The 26,433-nt window shown below is 55.0% G+C and overlaps 8 protein-coding genes and 1 non-coding gene across 9 annotated transcripts; 5 read left to right on the top strand and 4 right to left on the bottom strand.

Moving 5' to 3' along the window:
* Positions 1-887: 887 nt before the first annotated feature.
* Positions 888-5,269, bottom strand: VDAG_00675 (uncharacterized protein; the record flags this gene model as incomplete). The annotated part of the gene is made up of 7 exons (XM_009652052.1): positions 888-1,894; positions 2,039-2,549; positions 2,619-2,650; positions 2,786-3,254; positions 3,315-3,824; positions 3,976-4,039; positions 4,104-5,269. The coding sequence occupies 7 exons, from the start codon at positions 5,267-5,269 to the stop codon at positions 888-890; spliced, it is 3,759 nt and encodes a 1,252-aa protein (XP_009650347.1).
* A 501-nt stretch (positions 5,270-5,770) lies between these two features.
* VDAG_00674 (ankyrin repeat and SAM domain-containing protein) lies at positions 5,771-8,353 on the top strand (the record flags this gene model as incomplete). The annotated part of the gene is made up of 1 exon (XM_009652051.1): positions 5,771-8,353. One exon carries the CDS (start codon positions 5,771-5,773, stop codon positions 8,351-8,353), a length of 2,583 nt encoding a protein of 860 aa, XP_009650346.1.
* A 44-nt stretch (positions 8,354-8,397) lies between these two features.
* VDAG_00673 (uncharacterized protein) lies at positions 8,398-10,384 on the bottom strand (the record flags this gene model as incomplete). Its single annotated transcript, XM_009652050.1, has 3 exons — positions 8,398-9,287; positions 9,352-10,194; positions 10,282-10,384. The coding sequence occupies 3 exons, from the start codon at positions 10,382-10,384 to the stop codon at positions 8,398-8,400; spliced, it is 1,836 nt and encodes a 611-aa protein (XP_009650345.1).
* A 547-nt stretch (positions 10,385-10,931) lies between these two features.
* VDAG_00672 (5-amino-6-(5-phosphoribosylamino)uracil reductase) lies at positions 10,932-11,738 on the top strand (the record flags this gene model as incomplete). Its single annotated transcript, XM_009652049.1, has 1 exon — positions 10,932-11,738. The coding sequence occupies one exon, from the start codon at positions 10,932-10,934 to the stop codon at positions 11,736-11,738; it is 807 nt and encodes a 268-aa protein (XP_009650344.1).
* A 584-nt stretch (positions 11,739-12,322) lies between these two features.
* VDAG_00671 (ribokinase) lies at positions 12,323-13,303 on the top strand (the record flags this gene model as incomplete). The annotated part of the gene is made up of 1 exon (XM_009652048.1): positions 12,323-13,303. The coding sequence occupies one exon, from the start codon at positions 12,323-12,325 to the stop codon at positions 13,301-13,303; it is 981 nt and encodes a 326-aa protein (XP_009650343.1).
* Positions 13,304-13,649: 346 nt separating this feature from the next.
* Positions 13,650-16,966, bottom strand: VDAG_00670 (uncharacterized protein; the record flags this gene model as incomplete). The annotated part of the gene is made up of 5 exons (XM_009652047.1): positions 13,650-14,601; positions 14,809-15,461; positions 15,867-16,687; positions 16,746-16,840; positions 16,905-16,966. The coding sequence occupies 5 exons, from the start codon at positions 16,964-16,966 to the stop codon at positions 13,650-13,652; spliced, it is 2,583 nt and encodes an 860-aa protein (XP_009650342.1).
* An 822-nt stretch (positions 16,967-17,788) lies between these two features.
* Positions 17,789-18,629, bottom strand: VDAG_00669 (uncharacterized protein; the record flags this gene model as incomplete). The annotated part of the gene is made up of 2 exons (XM_009652046.1): positions 17,789-18,305; positions 18,475-18,629. 2 exons carry the CDS (start codon positions 18,627-18,629, stop codon positions 17,789-17,791), a joined length of 672 nt encoding a protein of 223 aa, XP_009650341.1.
* An 834-nt stretch (positions 18,630-19,463) lies between these two features.
* On the top strand, positions 19,464-22,355 carry VDAG_00668 (uncharacterized protein; the record flags this gene model as incomplete). Its single annotated transcript, XM_009652045.1, has 7 exons — positions 19,464-19,608; positions 19,796-19,850; positions 19,916-20,180; positions 20,584-21,050; positions 21,117-21,610; positions 21,757-22,048; positions 22,119-22,355. The coding sequence occupies exons 1-7, from the start codon at positions 19,571-19,573 to the stop codon at positions 22,353-22,355; spliced, it is 1,848 nt and encodes a 615-aa protein (XP_009650340.1). The 5' UTR covers positions 19,464-19,570.
* A 325-nt stretch (positions 22,356-22,680) lies between these two features.
* VDAG_20060 lies at positions 22,681-22,752 on the top strand. Its single transcript has one exon. It is a non-coding gene; the product is annotated as a tRNA-Arg (tRNA).
* Positions 22,753-26,433: the final 3,681 nt, after the last annotated feature.

The raw sequence follows: 26,433 nt of genomic DNA, 5'->3' as shown, positions 1-26,433 counted from the left end.
ATTCGCTCGGTATTTCTTCCCTGCTGGGCGTATCGGTATCGCAAGAGAAGGGCGGGGGAGTGGGATGGGCGCTGCAGAATGGGCGATGGGAAAGGGAAGACAAGAATGAGAACGCCCTACTGACCGAAACGGGGGGCGAAGTCGAGTTGGTGAAGGCCAAGCCAAGCCACGGGGACGCGCACGTCCTAACCGGAATTAGACAGGGGTCTCAATGAAGCGAGGAAGCTTCTACTCGGGCAAAGTCCGGCGTCGATAAAATGCTGAAAAGGTGATGAATACGAAAAAAAGCTTCAAAGAGGCCACATTGCGCGGTCCACTGGGAGTGATGGAAAGAGGAGTAGGCCAGGAAATCGAATAAAGGAAAAAAAAAGTCGACGAGTCGATGCATTCATCACCATTACCATGACCATGCGCAAGGCCGACTCAGCCCCGAGAACGCCCAAACTCAGAACGTCTCAGCACGTGGAGTCTTGGGCAGGTCGGGTAGGCGGCCTGGAGACCACCAGAACCTAGGCAAGCTAGGCTCCTAGGTACCCTCCAAGGGAGGAAAGCGCAAGGCAGCCGCCAATCAAATGGTCCGTGCACCTCCTTCCCACGGCCTGCTCCTGCCATCCTGACGAGGGACCTGAGCTGTTGATGCCGATTATGCTTTCCTTTTTCAAGGGGCCTCACATCACCTCCCTACTACTTATGTACCTAGGGAACTGTCACTTCATCACCGAAAGTCACTTAGAACGTGATCGCGACCCACTCCAGGGGAAACAGGCTGCCTACTTGCCTTGATGCAAGTCAATCAAACAAAGTTGAGAATGAATCCGTCATGAAATTGGCTGTTGACCATTTTGGCTCCACAGCGTTCCAACATACGATGTGACTTCCTCTCGCTACTACTTGTCGGAAGTATCATCCTGCTCGTTCCTTCTCGATGCTGGCCCGCTCTCGTTGGCTCGCTCTTGCGCCGCTTTCCAGGCCGCCTGGAACCCTTCGCCTCTCATGTTGATCAACAACCTCTCCTTCTCTCGGCTTCCCTTCGCGACCAGCGAAGGATTCTCCTCATCAACGCCCTCACCGCCCTCAACTGGTCGGCGCACCCTCAGCACCCAGTAGCTCGTCCCGTCAGCTTCCTCTGCACTCGCCCCTGGTTCCTCTGGCATGGGCGGATGCAAGAAGCATACTGTAGCGATGATCGACTGTGTAGAAGTCGTGTTCGTTCGTCGATCCAGATAATCCACAGTGTACGGCACCTCGGTCATGGTCGGAAGGTTCCGAGGCGACCCCTGAGCCAGGAGATACATAACCAAGCTGTCATGATTGTGGGTGAAGGCCTGCACCGCTGCTGTCCGGCTCTTGTCATCACGGAGCCTCACGTCTGCACCGCGCTGGACGAGCACCCTGGCAACATACATGTACCCACGCTGGGCCGCCCGATGGAGCGGCGTCTGTCCACGCGCTGACCGGGTATTGACGCAGGCGCCGGCGTCGATAAGGAGACTCACGACGTCCTCGCTGCCAGAGTCGGCAGCTCGGAACAGCAATGTGTCCAGGTACTCCCGCGTTTTGAGGTCTTCGGGAGTCTGCTCCAACGCTTCCGCGAACAGCCTTGGCCAGTTGCCCGAGCAGGCGTGCACCAAGAAATGGAACGCAATGGGCATGGCATGGCGTACCAGCATCCTTCCGCCCCTGCCAGTAAGGAACTTGGCTGTACGAAGCCGCGCGACCCAGAGACCTTCCCAATGTCTGCTTGTGCGGGGGACATTTGTGCTGTAAGTGTCCGTGTCGTAGCAAAAGTCTAGTGGCGACATGAGCTTCCCGTCCTTCGTATGTGCAAGGACGTTGATTTTTGCGCCTCGGTTGACCAGGGACACAGCCACGTCGTAGTTGCCATGAATGGCGGCTGTATGCAGTGCCGTGTCACCGTAAGTAAGTCCCCGCATATCCAACGCTTCGCTGGAGTGAAAATGATTGAAAAGGTAATTGAACAAGATTGTGTTCCCCCACCTCGCGGCATATGTAAGCGCTGTCAAGCCCAATTCTTTACAGACAACAAAGTCCGGCTTGCGGTCGTGAAACGGGTGTTGCGGCTCAAGTAGATATCGGAGTCCAGCCAGAGACGTATCCTCGTTTACCAGGATCAGAAGGTGGAGGATGTTGACTTTGACCGACGCTGTCCCAGACAGGTTGACTTGAACAGTCTCGAAGTTCGGGTCCGCTCCTCTTTTCAGAAGCTCCGTCGCGAATTCAAAGGCGCCACCAAGTACTGCCAGCATGAAAGGGGTAACATGGCGATATGATGTAACTCCATGTACATCTGGAATGTCGACGGACACTGGGTTGATCAAATCCAGCAATCTCGAAAATATTCCAACCTCGGCACGGTGAGAGCTGGGGTATGTGAAGAGGAGAGGAGTCAGATCTGGCAAGGGGCCATTTCCCTCATCGGCGGCAATCCCGTCCAGCAGGATCGACGCCGCATCCGGGCTGATGTGAGAGGCCTCGTCAATGAACATCTCGGCAAGATCCCATGACGAGACGGGCCTCATTCTGCAGCTCTGATACCATAATAAGTCGTCTATCATCGGCCCTCCACTCTGAAGGGCTTTGCGAAGTGGTCCAAGTACGTCGTTTTCGAGAAGCTTGGCTCTCTTTAATTCTACCAAGGTGAGTTTCAGCGCATCCCCATAAGAGTGGCCATGCCTCATCATGTGGTAATGGCGCGGGAAGCAGCACATGGCGAAAGAGACCCAGTCCTCCGTAATTATATCGAGAGAGCCACCTATATTCTCACTCCGCGTAGGCCCGACAATCCGCGATGTGATGGGATGTTGAGCGTGCTGAGAAAAGAGCCTGATGGTTCGCCAGTCGTTGTACCCCACAGCAAGATCAAAGGGGCTCATGTATGTGCCGGGAGTGGTAGGGCAAGCTCCGTTCTTTAGCAAGGCCGAGATGACATCTTCCCTGCCTTCAATCACGGCCCAGAATAGGGGCGTGCCCTCGTACTGCTCCTGTCTGTAGACTTGGCCATCGCTGACATCAGTTCGCTTGGCAACAGCCTCGAGATCTGCGCCTTTACTAAGCATGACAGAGATGAGTTCTTCCAGTGATCCTTGGTCATCGACCTGGATCGCCCAATGACAGGCTCTCTGTCCCAGGTCATTCGAAGCGTTGGGATCAGCTCCGTAACGAAGTAGTGCCAGTGCCAGGTGTGCATGCCCTGTGCGCATCGCCATCAACAGCGGCGTGTTTCCATCAGTATCCTTCGCGTTTACATCAGGTTTCTCCAAGTCAAGAAATGCCTCGAAACCATCTCTGCTCACACCATATGCGCTGGCAAAGTGCAGAATGCTTCCCTTCTTCCGGTTGAGGTATGTTCTTGATCGCTGGTCCTGAAACTTTTTTTTTTGACCTGGAGAAAGGCCCTCCTGCCAGCGCGGGTGGATGACAGCTTCGAGGACCCCCTTGTCAAGTCGCGTAGTAGCCGCGCCCATGCCTTCTGGGAGGAAGCGTCCCTTGAAGGCTTCCGTGGAAATGCGAGCAGCCTCTACATCAAGCTCGAGCAGACTTTGTCTGGCACTGCTGGAGCCCATGGCAGTCGCAGTGGCTAAGAAGCCTCGAAAGCGACTGGCTAGTTCTGGATCCTGCTCAAGCTTGGATCGTGCCGTGGCACAGAAAATGCGATAGATCACACCACGCGCGGCCTCTGATCCCAGCGTGGCCGCCTTCTCAAGCCAGGTGAGGGCCGCAGGAATGCTCCAGTAGCTTGTGAACCCATCTAGGCAGGCTAGTCCGAGTTGGAAGCACATCCCAGCCTTTTCGAGCTGGGCCGCCTGACTCTCGTTGACCGCAGCTGTGAAACTACGGAAAAGACACTGCCGTACCTGCTCTGGCATATCCGTGAGTTTGGTGTATGTATTGATGCTCTGCGTCACGTCAGCCCATGCGCCCCATTTCTTCGTCCTGGGTAAATCGGAGAAAGACCTTGTATTCCTTCAACATCAGAGGAGACTCTTTTGAAGTCGACTCATCTTGGTCTTCGTTTGCCCTAGTCATGAGCGGTCAGTATTCAACCTCAAGCATATTCCGTTAGTAGGATGTCGAGGACTAACCCGTAGAAGTCGTCAACTGAAAGGGCTGACAACGCCGCGCCCAAGTCCCGCTGGTGGGTATCGAATCTCAATGTGTATCTGAATGCTTTGCGCGGGCAGATAACGGACGTGAGGTAGAGTTCGAATTGCTCCAGCTCAGTCGAAACGTCCACGGCATGTCGAAAAAACTCATAGTGGTCGGCGACAGATTTGACAGCATCACTCTCGGTCACATCGCGCGTTTTTCGATCTTCTATTTCGTTGGCGGACAGGCCAGAAAAGGGGTTCCTGCCTTCGAGGCACAACGTCCAGATCAGGAGGCCAAACGAGTAAATGTCAGCGGCATGCTGCTCCCAAGGCTCAATACTCTTGCGCCACTCCGGGGCAGTCCAGGGAGGAGTTCCGCCTCTGTACTGGTAACCGCCCTCCAGAAGCTGGACGGCAGATCCAAAGTCTGCTAGCTTCGCTACGACGCCGCCATCCGGATGGTCGAAAACTAGAGCGTTTTCCAGCTTGAGGTCTCCATGGACAATCCCCGACTTGTGCAGCGCGTCGAGTCCTTCACCTAGACCTTTTGCAAGCCGAAGTCGCTCTGCCGGCGAGGTTGCGTTATCGCACAGGTAGTCTCGCAAGGTGCCATGAGACGCAAACTCGAGCAGTAACACCGGTACGATCTGGCTGCGTTCTTCGGCGGCACTCATCCTTGCCCACGAGAAGCCCAGTAGATCTACAACGTTGGGATGATCAAGAATCGGCTGGTGCGAGAGCGCTTGGATCTCCAATTTGATGGCCTCGATGTTCTTGCGTGAGATGCCGCCGCCTTTGCGCGCAGGGTCGAGCCTGGGATACTTGGCCACTATCTGCCTGTTGTGTGCGGGCTGATCGAGCTTGCGTACTTGAAAGAAGGCCCCCGTGTCGATGGGATGGCTATTGACGCCGTTGAACATGCCCGCTGTTGCATAGCTGATCTTTGAGGATCCCGGCAGAAGCTTGATGCTGTTGATGAGCTCGAGGAGCTCGGCGAGATCATCCTCAGAACTCTGTTTCTCACTTTCTTCAGGAGACGTCGTGTCGATTTCGCGTTCCTCTGAGGAAAAGAAGTCGTCTTCTATAACGTCATGTATCGCAAACTTCAAGCTGAACAAATCGCCCAAGAAAGCAACCTGAGCTTCTTGCGCATCCTCCATGGTGAATGGAAGCTCGGTTCAAAGATGGATGTAGTTGTTGCTTCTGATAGAGTTTACACATTGGATTCCGAGTCGGCTCAGCGATAGTCATGGCAATGAGTACGCACTTCACTGATGGTCTTGAAACGGCAAACAAGGACACCGCGCAGCAGGCGATAATTGACGCGGAAACAGATCGCGTCTCGAACGGGGGCGCGCCGAGTATCCGAGCAAGCCCGCAGCTGAATGATCACACGGGCGACGATTGCAAAGACGGGGGAGTATTGGACGCCACCAGTATCAGCACTCATGCAATGCAACGCCTGTCCAGTGTGATGGTTTTTCAGCTTCGGGACCACCAACCTAGCCTTGCAGTCACGTCTCTGGATGCATTTCAAAGTGGAAAATGTGCTCCGTAGCTCGACACGATGTGACTTTTCCTAAGATGCATCGTGGTGCATGTTCTTTCTGTGAAACGGCTCACTCCATTGAATCCCTGAGCAACGCGATTCACTCTTGAAAATGTCACAATTCAGTTTCTTCGCGACGATTTTTGAGGCTGCAGCCAATGGAGATATCGACATCGTCAAAGACTGGATCGACCCACGCCGAAGGGAGCTACGACGAGACAAAGATGGCAACACAGCTTTACATGTCGCCTCAAGACACGGCCACGATGATATCGTTGCATTCCTCTTACAAGCCGGATCAAGCCCGCACTCCAAGAATTCCAAAGGGGAGACCGCCCTGCATGAGGCGGCCAAGTCAGACTCCGTGAGCGTTGCCATGATGCTTGTGACGGCCGGTGCGTCCCCCGAAGTCAAGTCCAACGAACAACAGACGGGTTTGGACGTGGCAGTAGCCTTTGGCAGCGTCGTGACAGCTGCGTATCTTGTCGGGGCCTCTTCGTCTGGCACTATCTGGGCGGGCTTCAGGAAAGCCTTGCAATATGATGATCTAGCTGAAATCACGGATGTCTTCGAGGACTCTATCGACTTTTTGCTGGAAGATGAGACTCGCGCAGGCAACTTCCTGCTGGTATCCGCATACCAAGGCGACGAAAAGGCAGCTCGGTATCTGCTCGACCACGGCGTGAGCCCCAACGATGCGATTGACCACAACGGCGCCACGCCACTGCATCTCGCCGCGTCCTTTGGACATGTCAACATCGCCAAGGACCTACTTGATGCTGGCGCCGAAGTGAACGTGAAAGATTCAATGGGCGGCGGCACGCCGCTCTTCGCGGCAATTCAAGGCCAGAAACTAGAGGTGGTCAAGGTTCTACTCGATGCTGGCGCCACCACAGACATCGTCCTCCGCCAGAGGAGGCTTCGGCGAGATTTAGTTCACATAACAGCACAGGATGAGAGCCCAGAGATTCTGCAGCTTCTTTTCGACCTCGGGATGGACCCAAACACTCTAGATGAGGCGGGCGCCACGGCCGCAATGCACTCTGCCGGCAACGGACACCTCGAGACGTTGAAGGTGCTGCGTGCCGGGGGTTGTGACATATTCGCAGCATCAGAGGATGGAACGACACCTCTCCTCCGTGCTGCCCTCGGCGGTCACACAGATGTCATATCCTGGCTTCTGGACCAAGGAGCAGACATACACGCCAGCGACGTTTACGAAGCGACGAGCCTGAAGGCTGCCATCCAGGGACGACATGTCGAAAGCGTCCAACTTCTTTGCTCTCGTGGAGCCGAGGTTACCACCAGTCGCCTCAGAGAAGCCATCAGTCGCGGCAGCGCCGAGATTGTTAGCATTCTCGTCTCTTATGGCGCGAAGCTGTCTGGGGTTCAACAGGATTGCGAGATCCTAGAGATGGTTGTGGGGACAAACAACGCCGCTCTTACGAGGGAGCTGGTGAAGCTCGGTCAATCGATCGACAAGCTCAACTCGAAGGACAAACTGGAGTTCCTCTTGGAAGTAACTCGCAAAGAATACGTAGACTGCGTCGAGGCGTTCCTGGAGCAATGCGAGGACAGGAGCTTGGCAAATGAGGTCAGCCGTGTGACTCCTATACACCTCGCCGCCGAGGTAGGCAACGTTAAAATCTTCAATATGTTAGCCGAAGGCGGTTTCTCGCTACACAATAGGACCCAGTACGGCCAGACCCCTCTTCACCTGGCCGCGCTGCAGGGACGCCCCGAGATCATCAGGGAGCTCCGCGGAGTCATCAGCACCGAGAACCAGGACCGCAACGGGAACACGCCGCTCCACTGGGCCTCCTCCAAAGGCCACGAGGCGGCAGTAAGAGAGCTGCTGAGGCAGGGCGCAAGCGTACGCGCCAAGAACGATTACGGCATCACTCCGCTGCATCTGGCTTGCAGTGAAAAACACGTCACCGTCGCGCAGGCCTTGCTCGACGCCGGGGCGTCGCCGTCAACCATGTCTCTCAGCATGACCAATGCCTTGCACGTCGCGGTCCAGACGTCTGAAGACATCGTGCGGAAGCTCCTGGAAACCGGGAGGTGCGACATTGATGCTGTTCAGGCTCGTGGGAAGACGGCGCTTTTGCTGGCATCAAGCAAGTCCATCGCCGCGATGCTACTACATCACGGCGCGGACGTTTCGGCATCGTCTTCGGACGGATACAACGCGCTGTGCACGGCAGCATTGGCTGGGAAGACGGAGCTGTTTGAGTTTCTGTTCCCCAAGTTCGAAGAGTGGCTCGTTCATGACGCGAACCAGGTTACACTGTGGCGCCTGATATGCCAGGGTGGAAGCACAGATATCCTCAAGTTTCTGGAAACGACTCGGGTAGGTTTACGAGATCTTGATTCGGAGGACTTGCTATCTTTGCTGGCAGAAGCTTCTTCAAAGCCCGAAGATTATGTACTATCAAATGTCATCGAGGCTCTTCTCGACGTCGAGATGCTACAGGACCTCAATCTTGCCTCCCGGATTCTACTGCTGGCTATTGAGGCCGAATGTGTTGAGTCGACCAGGATTCTTGCGTCTTTGAAGGGTATACATGACGTGGCATTCGTTGGTGGGCGGACTCCTCTAGACAGAGCTAAGAAGGCGGACAACAGCGCTCTCGTCGAAGCGCTCATAGAAACAGGTGCAGGAGAAGGAGTTTCAAAGGCTAAGAAACCATAAGAATACGTGTTTTGTCTCGCACAAATGACAACTTATTACATTATCTACTGTACGCCCCCTAATTCTCGCACAACCTTCCAGAAGAAGACCTCATGTGTTCCGGAAGAATCATCATCATCATCGCCCTCTGCCTCCTTCCACATGTCGTCTTCGTCCAAACACTGCAACACGGCTCGCTGATACGCCTTGCCCATAAAGTGTGCCAGGTGACTCTCGCAGGCATTTCTGATGGTCCTCCTGAAGTCTTGTGCGTCTTGATTGTCCTTCTTGAAGTAGAATATGCTCTGCCATATGCCAATCTCGAACAAAACGAGACCTAGGGAGTAAATGTCATGGCGTTTCTTGTACCGCTTGTGTGCGTTAGCACGGAGTTCCGGGTGTTGGTAGAGATCAAAATGACTGCCAAGCTGGCGGACGTCGATGGTTTCGGAAGTTTTGTCTGACGTTCGGCCCAGACCAAATCCTACAAGGACGGGATGAGAGATTTTCAGGCCGTCCGGATTATGGAAAAACAGAACATTGTTACTGTTGAAGCACTTATGCAACCAGCTGATGCTGTGGAGCCTGAGAAGACCCTCTGCCAGTTGCTTGGCAAGGGAGTATCTCTCTTCGAGCGAAGGTAAGATCGGCATTTTGGGAGGCCGCTTTGGCGCGTTTGGATGGCGAGGAAGTAGGCAGAGTAAAGTTCTGGGCTGTTTGAACAGATCTGCTTGTTCGGGAGGTCGGTAGAGAATGAAGAATTTCGAGGCGCTGGCGCGGACATACCCCTCGCACGTAGGCAAGTGTAAATTGCTTGGACGTGCGGCGGCCCTAAGAAGATGGCTGAGGCGACCGATCCGGGCGTTGAGGATCTCGAGTGAATCTTGGTGCGAGATGGCGCTGAAGTCGACAATCTCAACAACCACTCGTGTGGCCTCGGACTCCATTCCTTGACCTGAATAAAGAGAGGCTGTTAGCATATTGAATATATCCTGTTAAATTCCATTCAAGTAACCCACCGGAATGAAGGCTCGTGAGGCGATACTCAATGCTGGCTGAACTGCTTCCACTGAGCTGCGGCAACCTTGTTACATCCAACGGCCCGGTGTCCGCCTTGATGTGACTGTCGAATTGCGATTCTGTGTTGAGCTTGTCTTTCTTCATGTTACAGGAAGCGTATATATCTTGGTACACTGTGCCGCTGATGCTTCGCGATGCGTTCCCAACACGTTCAAGCGCTTGGTGGTTATTTGTATGACCCAAAACCCTGACCTGTGTCATCATGCCATGGGACAGCTGGTGCTGTATAGGCAAGATATCACGCAGGCCATCATTCCAGTATCTCAGTTGTTGAACCAGGTCTTCGAGTTTGGCCATGTCGCTATCCTCGCCAAACAACCCCCAACTGAAGCGCAGCTTTCGGAGCCTCCCCGTCTCCTTGCCCAGACGCAACTTCAGCTTGCTCGACGCGGCAGTGGCTCGTTCAATGGCGGGCATGGAGCTCACTGACGAAGGAAGCGAGAGGAACTGCTGGCGTGCTGTGGTCTTTGCGATGATAGACGACTGCGTTGCTAAGAGGTCCGGCTGCAAACTGGTGCTGCCTGTCGCATCGGTGAGCTTGTCTGCGATTTGATTCTTCTCCAATAATAGCCTAGTCGCAGCCAAGACGTTCTGAATTTGTGCCACAATCTCGTGAGCCTTGGCTGCTGTCTGAAGCAGGTAATGTGAGCCTGTGGTGGACTGAGCCGACCGAGCCGCTTCGCTTGTCAGACCATCTCTGTCCTCTATTTCAAGATAACCGCTTTGCTCAGCCCAGGTCTCAAAGCGAAAATATTCGAAGGAAATCTTCGCAGCAACACCTTCTGCAAGACGTCAGTGACTGCCGGGTAAACGTACAGAGCCGCATTGCGAAAGACACAGAGGCAGCCTGGACCTGGCCGAGGACATACCGGCGGCATCGCCAAAGGACTGCATTGCGGCGACATGACGGTAGATGATGACGATCTGGCCGACCAGCGTGGTGACGTTGACCACAGTGCCGAATACATCCATATTCAGATCTCTGAGCTACGAAGAAAGTGCCAGATTGGCAAGCGCAGAAAAGAGTGCGAAGGGAATGCACACTCTGCGATTCTGCGTTAAGACCAAGTCATCGCGGCTCGCCCTGATTATATGCATGTCGTCTTCAGCCGCTCCAGCGCTGCTTTGATCATGCGACGTTGGTGGTACATCTGAGATTAAGGCCAGGGCCATGAGGTACCTGCTGAGGGGTATCTCAGCTCTATACCATCTGTAAAAAAAAAAAAAGACAGGCTGCACCACTACAGATCAAGGCCTCTGGGTTCGACGATTGTACCGTACTTGCGTAAGGTACTTCAGGTGATTTATCTGCCTCACATTAGCGAATGTAACATCCATTGGCGCTGGGCTGGGACTGTGATCTGCGCCCCCACCATGTGGCACTCTGCAGGGTCTTGCTTGACACAGGGTCGTCCTTCGTGCTGCATGGTGTCCTCCTGCCTTTACCCAGCCGCGAACCTGCGTCGACTACAATATTCACCCGGCGACCTGTTCTTCCACTTTGATCCTGTCCCTCACCATGGCTGAACGCCTACGGTTCCCGGCTGCCGATGCGGCTAAGCTCGAAGCACAGCTGCCCTCGAAGCAGGCAATCGCACTAGCGACATCAGAATCACGGCCCTTCGTGACGCTCACCTTTGCCACGTCACTCGACTCGTCGCTGTCGCTGGCACCGGGCACGCGCACGCGGCTTTCAGGGTCCGAGTCCAAAGCCATGACGCACTACCTGCGCAGCCGCCACGATGCCATCTGCGTGGGTGTCGGCACCGTCGTCGCCGATGACCCGGCGCTCAACTGCCGCATCGAGGGCGTCGGCCTCAAGAAGCAGCCGCGTCCTATCATTATCGACCCGAGCTGCCGGTGGGAGGTGTCAGCGCGGAGCAAGGTGCTCGAGGTCGCGCGGGCGGGCCTGGGACTCGCGCCGTACGTCATCACCTCCAGATGGGATGTCGACCCTGCGAGACGGGGGTTGCTCGAGCAGCACGGCGGCAAGTTCATTACGGTGCAGATGGACGCGGCGGGCAGCGGTCGGTTCGCGTGGCGGGACATCCTGGCGGCGCTACACCGCGAGGGCCTAGGCAGCGTCATGATTGAGGGCGGCGGCCAGGTCATCAACTCGCTGTTAGCACCTACCAGTCACGATTTGGTCGACTCTGTCATTGTAACCATCGCGCCGACGTGGTTGGGCCAGGGAGGTGTAGTAGTCTCTCCTGAGCGCGTCGAGCAGAATGGCACTGCCATTTCGGCGGCGAGACTGTCTCACGTCTCATGGCATCCTTTTGGAGAGGATGTAGTGCTGTGCGGAAGGCTCGGACCTCAGCAGTAGGGAGGGAGGCTTCTCCTGGCTCGGAGCTGTGCATCGGTGGAAATGTCATGTCAAAAGCGTAGCCTTGGCAATCAGCCAGCAGCCTTCTCTTCTTCTAAAGATCTTCCAAGACCCGATCGCCAATCGAGCCATCTGTTGGTCGCTGCTACGCCTTCAGGGTCGTCCCTGCCTTGCCTTACCTTGGGCAAGCCAGACGCGCCTGCCCGAGGTAGGCAGTCAAGGCAGGTAGGAGGTGGGCACCCTGAACAGGTAGGGCAGGAGGCAGGTTGCCGGCAGGAACAGCTCAAGCTCGAACCCCGCAGTGCAATTGCACTAACGCCGCTTCCCGGTACCTGACTTGCTACTGCCCCTCCCTCATCGTCACCGGACCCCTCCGTCCTCCGCCTTGCACCTTGGACGGCCCAATTCATAATTTTTCTTCCAACTCCGGCAGCTCTGCACGACCATTATTGCGACTTTCTCTCGGTCTCGTTTTCTCTCCTCTTTCTTCGCTCTTCTTGCCAACCTCTCACATACTTGCGAAACCTGATCACAATACCTCGCTCCAGCGGATACTCGCCCCCCCCTCCCCCAAAACTTCCGCCATGGCGTCCTCAACCTTGCCCAAGATTACCGTTCTCGGTTCCCTCAACATCGACCTCACCTCCTATGTGCCCCATCACCCTCTTCCCGGCGAGACATTGACCTCCAACGCCTTTGCTGTTTCGCCCGGCGGAAAGGGCGCCAACCAGGCCGTCGCCTGTGCGAAGCTCTCGCGGGCTCGCGATCACGCCACCAACTCGGAGTCCACCGCCGCCATCGTGTCCATGGCTGGCGCTGTTGGTGACGACTCCCACGGTTCCCTCCTTCTCTCAAACCTTGCCGCCCACGGCATCGACACGTCTCAGATCACGAAAGACACTGCCGCCACCGGTACGGCCATCATCATCGTCGACGAGCCCACGGGCCAGAACCGCATTATTCTCTCCCCCGGCGCCAACCACGCCCCCGCCATCACCTCCCTCTCCGCCCTCCCCCAGACCACGCCCCCGGACCTGCTCGTGATGCAGCTCGAGATCCCTCTGCCTACAGTCCTCGCTGCCCTCCAGACCGCCAAGACGGCTGGCGTCCCTGTCCTCCTCAACCCGGCCCCGGCCCAACCCCTCCCCGCCGAAGCCTACGACGGCCTCGCCCACCTCGTCGTCAACGAAACCGAGGCGTCCATCCTCTCCCGCCTCCCCGAGTCGGAGCTCGACACCCCCGAAGGCTGCAACCGCGTCGCCAAGTGGTTCCTTGACCAGAAGGTCAAGAACGTCATCATCACCCTCGGTGGCCGCGGTGTCTTCTACGCCAACGCCACCGGCAGCCACGCCCTCGTCCCCGCCGAGAAGGCCACAGTCGTCGACACCACCGCCGCCGGCGACACCTTTGTCGGCTCCTACTGCGTCGACGTCGTGCGCGCCGCCAAGGAGGGCGCGCCCTTTGACATTGAGCAAGCCATTCGCAGCGCCAACCACGCCGCGGCCAAGACGGTCGAGAGGAAGGGCGCGCAAGACTCCATCCCCTGGAGGGATGAGGTGCTCTAATAAAGTGCGGCTGCCCGTTGACGTTGTTTATACAAAAATATTCAGGAGGAAAACAATCAAGCGAGGAAACGAGAATCAAGAGTGAACTTTAGATTTGGGTCATAGCCATGATGGATGGCCAGGAGTGGTATTTCCAGGTTGATCGAAAAAAAGAGGCAGGGATTCCGCTTACGAGCACCCATCGGCGCCAGGTAGTCAGGCTCAAGGCAAACATGACACAAGATTATCCATTCAATTCATGTATTGATGAAGTCTCTCATCCAAAGGCATGTCCTATGAGAAGTGGCTATACTCGTTCGCAAACCTGCCAAGGCACCAGGCGTACCTTGCTTGAGCACTGTAGACATCACCACCAGTTCGACCAGTTCCACCGCCCACCGTCATTCCTCCCTCTCTCACTGCCCCTTCTCGCCAGCGTCTGCCCTCCTTTGCGGGCCTTCACGCCCTTCGCTGACTCCCGACAACTCTGGTTCTCCGTATAACCTCCCGCAGACGGAGCTGAAGCCAAAACCGCACTTGGTGAGCTTGTCGCAACAGTATTCCCAGCCATCGACGCCCGATTTCGAAGAGTCAGATCCGAAGGCCACGCCGCATCGGCCGACGACGAGTCCTGTTCCCCGCCGGCCAACTGCGCACCACCATCAGTGTCCTCCCTGGACGGCCTGCGCACATTGGGCCACAAGACTCGCGTCTGCTCCGGCCGTCCGCCCGGCGCGTTCTTCGTCAAGCTGGTTTCGCGACGTGGAATCCGCATCTGGCCAGGCGGTGCCGTCTTTCGTCCGTTACACAACTCGGCCGGTGGGCTCGGGCTGTGACTACCGTCAGGAAGACACCCATTTTGGAAGCTGCACTGTCTATGAGGGTCGGAGCACTGTATCGCTGCACGGCAAGTGAGCATGCGATTAATGGCATTGGCGGCGCGGTCTGGCGGCCAGTTGGCCGTGATAATGTTGAAGAGGGGGTTTGGGGTCAGAACCGGGTGCGAACTCCACGACGAGCGATGGGCATGGCGCTTCAGCGAAGCGGTTGCCGTGGTTCCCATGCGGGTGTGAACAGATGTGATGCCGGTTCTGTCAAACGATGCTGACAAGCGAGAGTGTTGGGGGAAAGCCGTATGGGCGTACGTGAGACTGATTGAGAGGTGGTCCCTCACGGAGCTGTCGAGGTGAAACTCGAGGTCATCCATGAGGTCGTCTGATTGCTGGCGAGAAGCAGATATTGAAGACACTATGCTCGCGGGCTGTGACTTGAGGCGAATGTGGGCAAGAATGAGAATAGTTGAGCCAGCGTAAAGTGTTCTACAGGAGAGCATTAGCTCATCTACTAGGATTTGCTATCAGAGAAGGGTGACGTGCGTTGGTATGGGGTCGTCTTGTAAAAGCTCAATGATGAATGCTCCGATAAGCGGCTGTATGTTGATGCGAATATCGAATAGTAGGCCGTAACGGAAGGGATCTACTTGCGTGAGATATCCATGCTAGGCATTGAACACGAGATAGTGGTACCTACCTGGGATGGCAATACCTTCGCAGCCCGCATGTTGCGAAAATGCAGGCTGCGAGTTCGACGACTGGCGAACTTGGCCGGTGATCTCGATCGCAGTCCACAGCACGTCACCGCTGTTATCCCAAGTTCGAGCCTCGGGTGTTATCGATATATGCGGCACGAGCACATAAGCATCCTGATAGATGGGCGCATGATACGCATTGCTATAGTCCATGGGATATGGAGATTGCGAAACACTTCCATGTTTGTCGTAGGAAGAATGCAGCGCTGGGGAACGATATCCGTCCATCCTATCGGGGAGCACTGAATCCGGCATCTCTTTGATGGGCGAGGGGTACTTCAGACTTGGCGTGTCGCCGTTGGAATGAATATTGGAAGAGTTTCGTTCCCTCATGCGCGGAAGCATCATGTAAGAACGCTCTGGCCGAAGAGCTTGGATTGAAGGGCTCGGCGAGTAGGACGGCGAGAAAACGGATTGTCGCTTCTTCCTCACGGTCAAAGGACGATCCCAGCCCGATAGCCCCGGAGCGCTTCCAGTGCTCTCCTCAGTCTGCCCGCTGGTTCGACGGGAGCGCATGCTGCCATACTCGCTGGTAGAATCGCTTCCTCGAATCCGTCTTGACTGGCGCTTGATCACTCGAAGCGGCGCCGGCTCATTCGAGATGGAAGTAGGGTCGAGATCATTACCTTCCATGCTTGCTTTGCCTAATTGCTGTCCTTAAGAAAGATGAAAACGTGTACCGGGGCCTGCTCAAATGTCAGGAAGGCTGCTCTGAGCTTGTGTTGTCAATATTTCGGATGTTAGCATGACGTTCAAATCGTGTTGCCGACCCCAGACAGAGAAATCGCAAAGTTCATTGCCTAGGTAGGTAGTGATTCAAGTACAAGTAGGTGCTGCCCGGAGGGCGGGTATTGGAATTTCAGGCAGTGCTTCCCAAGGTGCGCAGCAAGTTGTCCTTGACGACGCCAACGTCATTCTCTTCCATCGACAGAAAGTGAATCTGGAAAGCACGTTAGCGCTCTTGTCTGCAATTTCTCGTGGAGCGTCGACACTTACTAAATCATCTCCGGCAGCTGCTCCGCCGTACAAGACCGGCTCAGAAAGCGAAGCAGCGATTCCTTTCTTAACCCTGTCCTCCCAAACGCCAGCCCAGTTCCACTGCCCCGGATCTCTCGATGACATGGTCGGTGCTGATGGCGGCACAGTTGCAGCAGCGACCTCTACTCCTTCCTTGGCCGGCGGTTCCTCCTTTTCGTCAGCCTTCTCACACCCTTCTGCTTCAGGCTCGGCCTCTGTGTTTTCGCTGTCTACCTTGGGCACAGAAGCATTGGCAGGGGGAGCGGCGCTGTCGCTCAGCTTTCCCCTCTGCCGCTGACGAGTACGCCACGCGTGCCAGGCTCCAGGGTTCCCCGCAGCCTCCAGCGGTACTGAGTCAAGCACGGCTTCATCGTCGAACGTGCTGCGAATGTACTGCAGGACCTCGTAGGTTGATATGCTGCTGCCGCTCGCAGTAGTGGGGCCTGCGGTAGCTCTTGAGTCTGGGGTTGTAATGGCGCTGCTGCTGCCACCCTTGGCCGGCGTGGCTGGAGGTTGCTGCCCGCCGCTGACCTGTCTGGCGCTGGTGGTGTTGCTACGGCCCCTCCTCCCGAACCAGCCGGGAAAGCCGTGGCGGAGCGAGAAGCCCCCGGGCGGGAGACGTTCGTCGTCAGTGGCACTGACGGTGCCATTGTCCTGAATGTCGGTTGTGTACATGTAGGTGGTGAGAGGAGCAATGAGTGGATGGAACATGTCTGAGGAAAATGTGACAAGGGGCGGCAGGCGTGGATAGGTGTCTGGGAAAGAGATCTGAAATCGTAGGATGGCGTTTTCATAGGGCCCTGGTACGTGGTCAGACGTGGCTGTCTGGGGACTCAGGAAATAGCATCGATGGCGCACCTCTCCTGATGAACATGGCACCAGACCATAATGTGACTTCGCCCGGTGTGAGACTGACAAAGATGCCTTCCGGACATGCCTGCTTGAGGCCGGAGCTGGTGTGAGGTTAGCCTCAAGCTTTCTTCAGGGGCTCGTCTCAATTCGAGAGAGCACACCTACAATTCAGCCAGAAGGTGTTGCCGTCTTAGCGACGGCATGCCGCTGAGATTGATCGATGGCATGTTTTCAAGTTTCGAGACATCAATGAGGCTCTCACATCGCTTGTCGTATCAAAGCACGAGGGGGTTCAAAGGAACACGATAAGAGAAGTGTAGTTGGCTGCAGTTTAGACACATCACCTGAGATCAGGTCTGTAGGCTCCAGGTACCTGACCCCAGGGAATGTAATGTATGGGCGGTGAAACCTGGCGGTGAGTTTCTGCCGCCCGTGTTATCGCTATCACAATTCAAAATGACGTGGCGGGGTTGTGCACAGTGCATGCTTTCGAGAGGCGGGGTAGTCTGGCCTGACGAGTCCTGGCAACCTCCACCCCCTGGTGAGGTGAGCTCGGATCCGAGTGACCCTGGGCGGAGCAAGCAGTCAAACACCGGGGTAATGGTACTTGACGGACAAGTACCGCTGAATACCAGGATTTCTTCATGTGGTCATCAACTGGTACACTATCGAAGTGACCTGTCGCAAGTGTGACCTCCGTGAACTACTTGCCTCAAATGTGAACATGGGGAATCCCAAGGCAGATCATTGGTGATTGAGCGTTTCATCTCGTTAAAGTCAGCCTCCGTATTCGTCAAGTTGCATTCCGCTGATCCATGGACTTGACTGGCCCAGTCAGGCGATGATATGTGTTTTAGGGCTACGAGATAAATCCGGCATCTCCTTTTCGTCCGGCACGCCTCGCTCCTGAACCACAGCTACTCACGAGGGCTGCAACATGCCGCTTCTAGCCCATCAAGAACGCCATACTTCCAAAGGATCAGGACCCCTCTCTCCCCCCCCTTCTCTTTTGCCTCCAGTGGCAAGCCGTGCTGGATCCTGTTCTCGCTTTACGCGCCCAGGCGGTTCTCGATCTTGGTCCTCTCGTTCTTCTTGATCTCGGCGATCTCTTCCTTGGTTGCGTCGAACCGCGCCGTGACCTGGTTGAAGGGGTTCTCGGGGCTCTTCTCAAACTCCTTGCGCACCTTGTCCTTCTTCTGATTGAGTCGCAAGCCCTGGCCGCTGCCGTCGCTCTCCATCTCCTGCAGCCTCCGCTCCTCGAATGCGGCGTACGCAGCCTTGAAGCGCCTCTCCGGGTGCTTGTCAATCTTGCCGCTGTCGGCCTTGCCCGTAAGCGACAGGGCGTCAAGCGCATTGTCGATGCCCGAAGCGTTGAGCGTTGCGGCCTTGCTGCTGCTGCTGTCGCCGTCGAGCTGCGAGAGATCCAGCCCGCGCGTCTTCTTCGTGGCCGTCTTGTTATTCTTGGGTGTGTTGCGGCCGGGGGTGTTGGCCTCCTCCTCCTTCAGTGCCGCCTCGCGCTCGGCCTTCTTTCGTGCAGCCTCGGCCTTCTTCGCTGCTTCGGCTTCCCTGTACGGTTCACGAGCATCAGCGCCTGGTGGCATCAAAGGTAACAGAGCTCGTCACCACTACCCACTCGGTCACGGCTCGAGCGGGGCTTTGGGCGAGCCGTTGTGGCGGTCACCATGGCGACCTGGTCCCTGGGGCATTACCAGGGACCCTTAGGGGTTCTGCTTACTTCTTGGAGCTATCCTTGCCGCCCTTTGCCCATTCGGCATCCTCGATGGCAGCCTTCTTCGCGTTGCTGGCAGCATCCTTGGCTGCGGCGGCTTCGGCTTTACGGGCGTTGCCCGCAACCTTCTTGCTGTTCTCGGCGCCCTTCTTCCCGGCCATGGTTGCGGTCGTCGATGGTAGATTGTCTGACAATGTGATGAGACCAGTCGGCAGGATGTCAACGCTGGTGACTTGTCGTCAGAAAATGTCGCGTCCTCAAAACCTAGGTTTGCTTGGAACTGTTGTTCAGGAAGAGTCACGCCGGAGCAGTCGTGTGGGTTCTGCACAAATCATAGCGAGCTCCTCACATGGCAGATGGCCTTTCTGGTTGGGCTGCTGTCACACCTGGTGGAGACTGTGTACGGACAATGCGCCGCACTGTCTTTGCCCCTCCAAAATCTTCCACTGAAATGGCAGTCGCCGTCGACGTCAGGCTAGGCCACGAGGGAAAGCAAGAAGAAAGCATTGTGCCGCTTTGGATATAATCCGGAGTCTCGCGTTTCACTCTCCAGAACACAACTTGCTCGCCTCTGAAGCGTGAGACAATGGTGAACAGTTCCACATCACATTGTTAACCTGAGCTCGTATCGCCACCTACAGTCGAATCTCCAAGTTGATGGATGACCATGACGCGAGGGAAAAGATTGGAATTTCTTAACGTCATGGCCTGAAGACTGTCTCTGTAAGAAAATATGAGGCTAAAGTTGGCAGCCTCAGGAGTTCAGCCTTCATGATGGCGCAACCTCTCGGCAAGTTTAGTGGCAGGCATTACCAGATCGGGCATGTCGGGCCCGAGGTTTTGCGTGTAAGGCCCAAGCTCACTCAACTCAACACATTGATCTTCACATCGACCGTCGCGAACTCAAGCGTTTCTCTTCCAACAACCTGATAATCATCCTGTCAATATCTCAAGACTGGTGAACGCCAGACTGATTCATTGGGGTTTCCTCTTAGAACGTCCTCCTGGTCAACAGGATGGCCTCACAGACCGACGCCGAGTCCAACCAGATGACGCCGAGACAGACGGTCACCCTCGGCTTCGGAAAGGAAAACCACAAATCATGCGATGCGTGCCGTATACGCAAAGTCCGATGTCCCGGTATACACTATCCCCATCATGGGCGGAGCTTCCTCGTGGTGAACCATGGCCTTGTTAACTCCAGCACAGGCCCAGCCAAGCCGGATTTCGGACCTTGCGCGACCTGCGTTGTACGTGTGAACCCAGGTTTCCGATCCCTCCGTCGGTAGTTTAATGTACGTCTGCTCACAAATGCTACTCAATACAGCGACGGAATAAACCCTGTCATTTCAGCTCGAAGAAGCTTGCTCGGCGGAAAAATGGTATGCGGACCATCACCTTGCCTTGTGCAGCCTGCCACTGTTGCTTCACTATCGGCTCACCACAGATAGTGTCGGAGCAATTCTTGTCCCCAAAGCCAACACCAAAGCCAAAATCAAGCACACCAGGAATCGACAACGATGAGCCGATCCCGGCTGCTGTATCATCCCTGCAGCCGGATTTCTTCTCAGAAGATTCGGTGTCAAAGACTCCCTCTTCAGAAGGCAACAAGCATCAACTGCCCGTTTTGCACGTTGACAGCTTGCTCACCCGCTCCAGCAAGACCAGTCCATCCGAAGCAGAGGATGAGACTCCACCATTCATAAGGGTACGTTTCATGCACCGAAGCCCCCCAAGGTTACTAACGTCTCGAAGGGAAATAGCATTTTTGGTAAGCTCGTGCCAAAGCTCATCTCGAGCATTTGCCCAGTTTACGGTCGACTAACAACTATTGCCGCCAGCCGGCGATCTCTCTCTTACATTCTTTTCCGAAACCAGACTGCAGTCTCTTGCTTCGTGTTTGCGGAACAACAAAGTCAATGAGCTGGTAGGTCGGATATCGGGCATCATACAGACGAAAATGCACCGCCCACCTCCGGCTCCCAATGCTTGGCTTGCCAGGCACAAACAGCCTTTTAAACCATTCACAAACAGAGCCGCTGCTACGAAGTACATTCGGCGTATACTTGCCCCATACCCCAAGGCGGGCAAGACAAACACGCTGACATGTGATAGTTTATTTTGAATGTGTCCATCCCCTGTACCCATTCCTCGACCGTGAAGCATTCGAGCGAACTTTCGCAAACCCAGACTTCTTCGAGATTGTCAACCAGAGCAGGGCTTGGTCATGCTTGTATCACTCAGTTCTAGCAATGGGATGCCAATGCGATGGTGGGGGCAGTTTTGAGCCCGGCGTCGGAGACGCTTGGAACTTGTTCTTCGTTGCGCTGAGCCTGCTGCCCGATCTTATGCTTCAGCCGGACTCTCTCCTAGTTCTACAAGCCATGGCTGCCATGGCCATTCAATGCTCGGGTATCTCGTGCGTGATGATGGAGCATGTCATCACGTCGGAGGCTGCGAGGCGGGCACAAAACCTATCAACCAGTAATTTCTCGGGTCCGAGGGCAAAAGCGTACCAGAGAACCTTCTGGTGTCTGTATGCCATTGAGAAGACATCTAGCTTCTATTTTGGAAGAAGCTCGGTGAGTTTGTTATTGTCCCGGCCACAGTTCTGTGGTGTTTCCCGATCGCAGTCCTGACTTCTGCAGGCTTTTATCGACGGCGACATATCGTGTCCCATCCCTCATGTTCCCGAATCAGTCTTTGGCGACTTTGACTGGTTTTTATCCATTATACGCCATGCTCGAATCATATCACAAACATACTCCTCACTCTTTTCGGTGGCCGTTGCCAACAAACCAAACGCGTATTACATGGACATCATTGATCAACTCAATCAGAAGCACAACGACTGGCGCATGTCGATACCCGACACCGGGTTTCGGCCTGGCGGACTTAAACCGCCCTCGAGCATACACTGCGGCGTTGAAAGAGAGGCAGCAGTCATGATTCACTACTACCACGATGGTCTGCAACTCACCTTGGCCCGGGCCACGCTGCACCGGTTGTCTCGGTTGTCCAGGGCAGACGACCCTCTCATCGCCGCACAGCAGAAGGCCACCATGGAAGCCGTTCTCAGTGCTTCGCGTTCCGTCCTTGAGAGAACCGTCTTGGTCAACGTCGATTCTCACACTAGTATATGGTGAGACTTGCCTCCTGTTTGGGGAAATGTGCAGATATGACTACAATGCACGCATGCTGACGACGTCGACTCTTGTCACCATGCAGGATCCTCGCAGGTATACCCATCATAGGGCTCTTCGTGGTCTTTGATTTCGTCATTCACAGTCCGCTCCACGTCAACACGCCATCCCACCTGGCCTTGCTCGACATGGCTGGAGGTCATTTCAGCCGCATAGAATACCGCAGCCAGGGCTACTTGCCTGGCTCTCTCATCTCTGAGTTTGCGCACATCGCGCGCGATTACGTCAACGACGCCCACCAGAAGCAAGAGGCTAGAGCAACACAGGCTCAGACGTTACCGGAAATTGTCAATGTACCGCAGCCACAACAAGGAGCTGCACAGGTCCAAGCAATGGCAAACGCTCCCAAGGTAGGACCGAAAGAGGGCATCCCATCCGTAAGTAAAGCAATCCGTCTTCGGCCATTGGCATTCGATAAAGAGAAAGCTGACTTTCTGCGGGAAAAAGGACATGGATAATGTTGCTTCAGCCGAGCTGCCCGATTTCAGCATGGCATTCAACGGGTTCCCTGACTACACGCCATCGAACGCGACAATGGGTACAGACGTCATGGGTATCTTTAATTACTATCTGCCCGAACTGGATCCAATGTTCTCTCAGGGTCTGGATGAAGAGTATGCTTTCAGTCAGGAGCTGTCAACAGGCATCCCAATGACTGAAAGCATGGATACGACACGGATGTAGAACGTGGAGCCGAGTAGCAAAATCTCGGATGAGGCACGCACGCATAGCTGTTCAGTGGAACAATTCACGACGTGCCTCGTCTCATCTCTACAGAGAAATTGAGGAAAATACAGATATGCGAGTCTACAAAGCGTAATAAGCCCAGATTATCTCTTTTTGCGGTCACCTGTCTCGCTCATTACCACACGAATGAAGACGACGCTGGTGATGTGACTGGATTCTTTTCCATCTCTGAACATTGTTCTGAAGAAAGCGACCGAACACGCAGTCGTTCGTATTGATGCTAGTTACATCTACTATGCAGATTAGCCTTGTTTTCAACACTGGCCGCATGGCCCAATGGCAAGGCGTCTGACTACGAATCAGGAGATTGCAGGTTCGAGCCCTGCTGTGGTCACAAAATGAGGTACACCCTCTGATTTTTTTTCGTTTTCATCGCATCAAAACAACATCTCATAATCGAGACGACGTCCACCAGTCCTAGCCTTGCTAACCACAGTTATGTTGCAGAGTACTAGCACTGTTGCTTGACAAGTGTTGGCGCAAGGTGCCTTCGGCAGCGAAGCAAACACTCGGATTCTGACATGGCACTTCACAGTTACAGCTCATGCAAGTCGCGTAAGGCACAGCTTTTGGATGCAGGCGGAATTTACTGACTTGGTGGGAGACCTCATCCTCCGAAAACATGACACTGCTATGCCACCCGTCGTGCAGTAGCTGCATCATTACTACTGGCCTCACTGTAACGCAACAGGAGACACAACGACGTGCACTGACATGGAGGGCTTTGGTATCTGCGGCACAGCGAAAAAAACGAGGTAGGAACCATCCACCTGAGCTAGCGTGAAGAATATTGGTTCCGGAGCATCACGTTCGATGACACCCATACTGACCGACAAGCGCTCCCAACCATGGATTGCAGATCTCGGTCAGGGCAGCCGCAGGCCCCTGTCTTCGCCGAGCATCACTGCAGCCTCATCATGGGACCTTTGCAGCGGAAGTCATGCGCTAGGCTGTCAGCGTCAGTTGAGCAAGGGCCGAGCACTGTTTGTTGCCAGTGGTTGGAACCCTGGTACGTGTACGTACACATGACCAGCCAAGCCGTCCATGCCTCCTCAAGAATCTCGAATGGTCCGACATATTCCAGTCTTATCGGATGCTGACCCGTCTGATGACTTTCCAGATGTCCTCGGGTTTTGCGATTGATAAAGTGTCGATCGTGCTCTTCTGCAAGCCTCGTTACACAGCATGCAATCTGGTGATCAACTGAGGCCGTTTCGACATCCGGCCCCGTTGTTCGCCTCTGGCAGGCCTTCGTTGTCACTCGGTGCCCAAAGCGACCTGAGCATGACTTGGGCCAGTTTGACTGTCATCTTTGTCCTCTGCCTTGGTGTCGAATGCTGGATACGCCACGTACCAGTGGAACTCTTAGTCCGAGTCGTATGGTCCGCATCCTGCGATGCGATGCTTGGCGTCTGCGAATCACGACATGGCCATGGGCAGTGTGTGATGTCGCAGGATGCTGCTTAACACTGCAGCAGCCGTGCTATACATACGCTTGACAGGGTTTCTTTGATCACAGGACTTGCAAGGCCACTGGATTGCGACACGTAGGGACACTGACCCGATGCCTGATTCTTCCCATGGAGTTAGAGAGGCAAACGGCGCTGCACGAAACTACGACATTGCCAGATGAAAGAACACAAACTGTTTGTTACCAAGAATTGCGTAGATAATGAAGACAGATTGTGTAACACCACAACAGGGCCTAGTAACTCGTTGTGTATGGTATGCCAGATGTGAGATGGCCTGAGTTCGATGGGCATTTTAACAATAGCTGCTCCCGAGAGCTGACCAGCTCCACGACTCAATGGAGTGCACAGAAAGTCTCCTTTGAGCACGCATGACTAGGTACAGGTAGGTTGCCACAGCTGGGCTGGCCTCGAGGCGTCCCGGCTGTCTAGTAAGGCTGCAAGGGATGAGACCGGTCGGGTTTGAATGTCATCCGCGCCCAGAAATAGGTGGAGAAAGAAGGAGTTTGGCATGCCATTCGGGTAGTGAAAACCTTATGGTGTCAGGCTGGTTGGTGACGAATCTGAAAAAGGGCAACGTGCCGCCGATAAATCGCGGACATAGTGCTCGAGTCGACCCAATAGTCACTGTCGAGGCTGCCGTGTGATGGTGGGTGTACGCCCACATTGATGCGGCTCGTGCGCGGACTGTGATTGTGAGAAGCGCCATGTCACCACTATCAAATTGGGATGATTGAATCAGCTTACATGCGCTTTGCTTACCATGTAGATGAGACTAGGTGGGATGCCGTGTCGTTGCAGTCACAAATCGGCCAACCCAACAGGATCACTGCTTCACCGTTGATGGATTGACGGTCGGGCCTCGTACGAAACCTCGCGGAGGCTAAGCGGTAAGATTGTCAGCCGGGCCTAGTCTTGGACCTGGGGGCCTCGGAACCAAATGCAACCATGAATCAAGTGGCAGATTTGGTCGGCCTGGCAGGATCATGGCGCGAGCCGGCTTGGTGCATCGACATTGAACAATGTCATCGGTGGGCAATGGTCGGACTGTGGGCTACTCAAGTTCCCGACCGGCGATGGATGCGTTTCTTGTTGCATTGCAGCTTGCATTCCTGGACGGCCGTGTCGCGCAAAATCTCGGTGGAAAGGGATTTCGGTTGAAAGGGAGAAACGGCCTGGAGGTTGGAATCGAGGAAAAGCAAGAAGATAGATGGTGGAGAAGTCCGAGTCCAAGATGGTGAGCGCTTGGAGGCCAGGAGAGGGCAAGGAAGGTATGAGCGACCCAGTCTACGCCGTAGCGTCTGTCCGTCGCCGGAAGAAGGAGGCATTTGAGGCAAGGAAGGTACTTTCCGCATAATGCATTACCTCAGTTCAGAAAGCAAGAAGCAAGGAGCGACATGGGAAGGCAAAGCAGCAAGCGGAGTCAGGGGCGAAGGGTAGACGAAGGAAGCACAGAAGAAACCACCAAAGATTGTGCGTCCGCCATTCTAGCATCATCATAAGCTCGATTCCCAAATCGACTCACCAGCACCAAACGCCAAACCTTGATCTGCCCGCCTTGATCTCCTGCAAGATCCTAAGTCCAAGCGTAAACTTTCTGCAGCTTTTGAGCGGTTCACATTCCTCAAGTCACGATTCTCCGTCCAGATTCCGAGACAAGAGGGATGAGGGGGGAGGGGGTGAGAAAAAGCATCGCTTTGCTTGACATCTCTCGCCTCCTTCCTTTTCTTGGCTGGCCATCAAGCCGAAAGAAATCACCAGTGGCCGATACCACACCGATCAATGGGCCCAGCCTTCGTTCCCTCTCCTTTGCCCCCTACAGAAGAAACATCATGCGCCCAGGCGAAATTTCGCCCACGAGAACATTGCTGGGAAGGAGTCCGGTCTACTCACCTACACGTTACATCCGGCCGAACAACGAAACCAGGCACCAAGACCAGTCGCCCCGCGCCGGGTTTGAAGACCGTGGTGATCGTCATCATGAGCCACCCTGACTGCTGGCTGCCCGACAGTTCCTTCGATCCACCATGGCGGCTCGGTTCCCCGTGATGAAGGGTGACTGCGAATGACAGACCTACACATCGAGCTGTGATTCCAATGTCCACAACCCCTCGAATTGAGTTCACAGGGGTTGGGTGGAGGGCTCCGCCAAACGCTTGCCCATGATTTGCGCTGCTGTGCGCCCTGGCAATCTCTACAGCACAGTGTATCGCAGTCTGATTCGTCCTTCAACAGTTCGCGTAACAGCAGTACTGGTACGTTCGTCTGGCTTCCTAACATTCAATGGCGTGCGGTCGGCCATTGCAGCTATTACCGTTACCAAAATTTACAGGTTGGAGAAACGCAGCCAAGGCCAGAAAATAAAGGTATGCGTATTTCGATTTTCGTTCTGTTGCGGACGACTGGGTACCAGAAATTGTACATGTAGTACTCGAGGTACATGTACACGGACCCTCTTCTCTGTCTCAATCAGGAAGTGGGACAGAACACCTGGAGAAGCCGAAGAAGACTTGCTGATGCCTTCCAGCTGGCCGGGGGGGGGGGGG

This window comes from Verticillium dahliae, genomic scaffold (genome assembly GCF_000150675.1).
Source record: "Verticillium dahliae VdLs.17 supercont1.1 genomic scaffold, whole genome shotgun sequence".
Taxonomy (NCBI): domain Eukaryota; kingdom Fungi; phylum Ascomycota; class Sordariomycetes; order Glomerellales; family Plectosphaerellaceae; genus Verticillium; species Verticillium dahliae.
The sequence above is the reverse complement of the archived record's forward strand: the minus strand, read 5'-3'. Positions and strand labels throughout refer to the sequence as shown.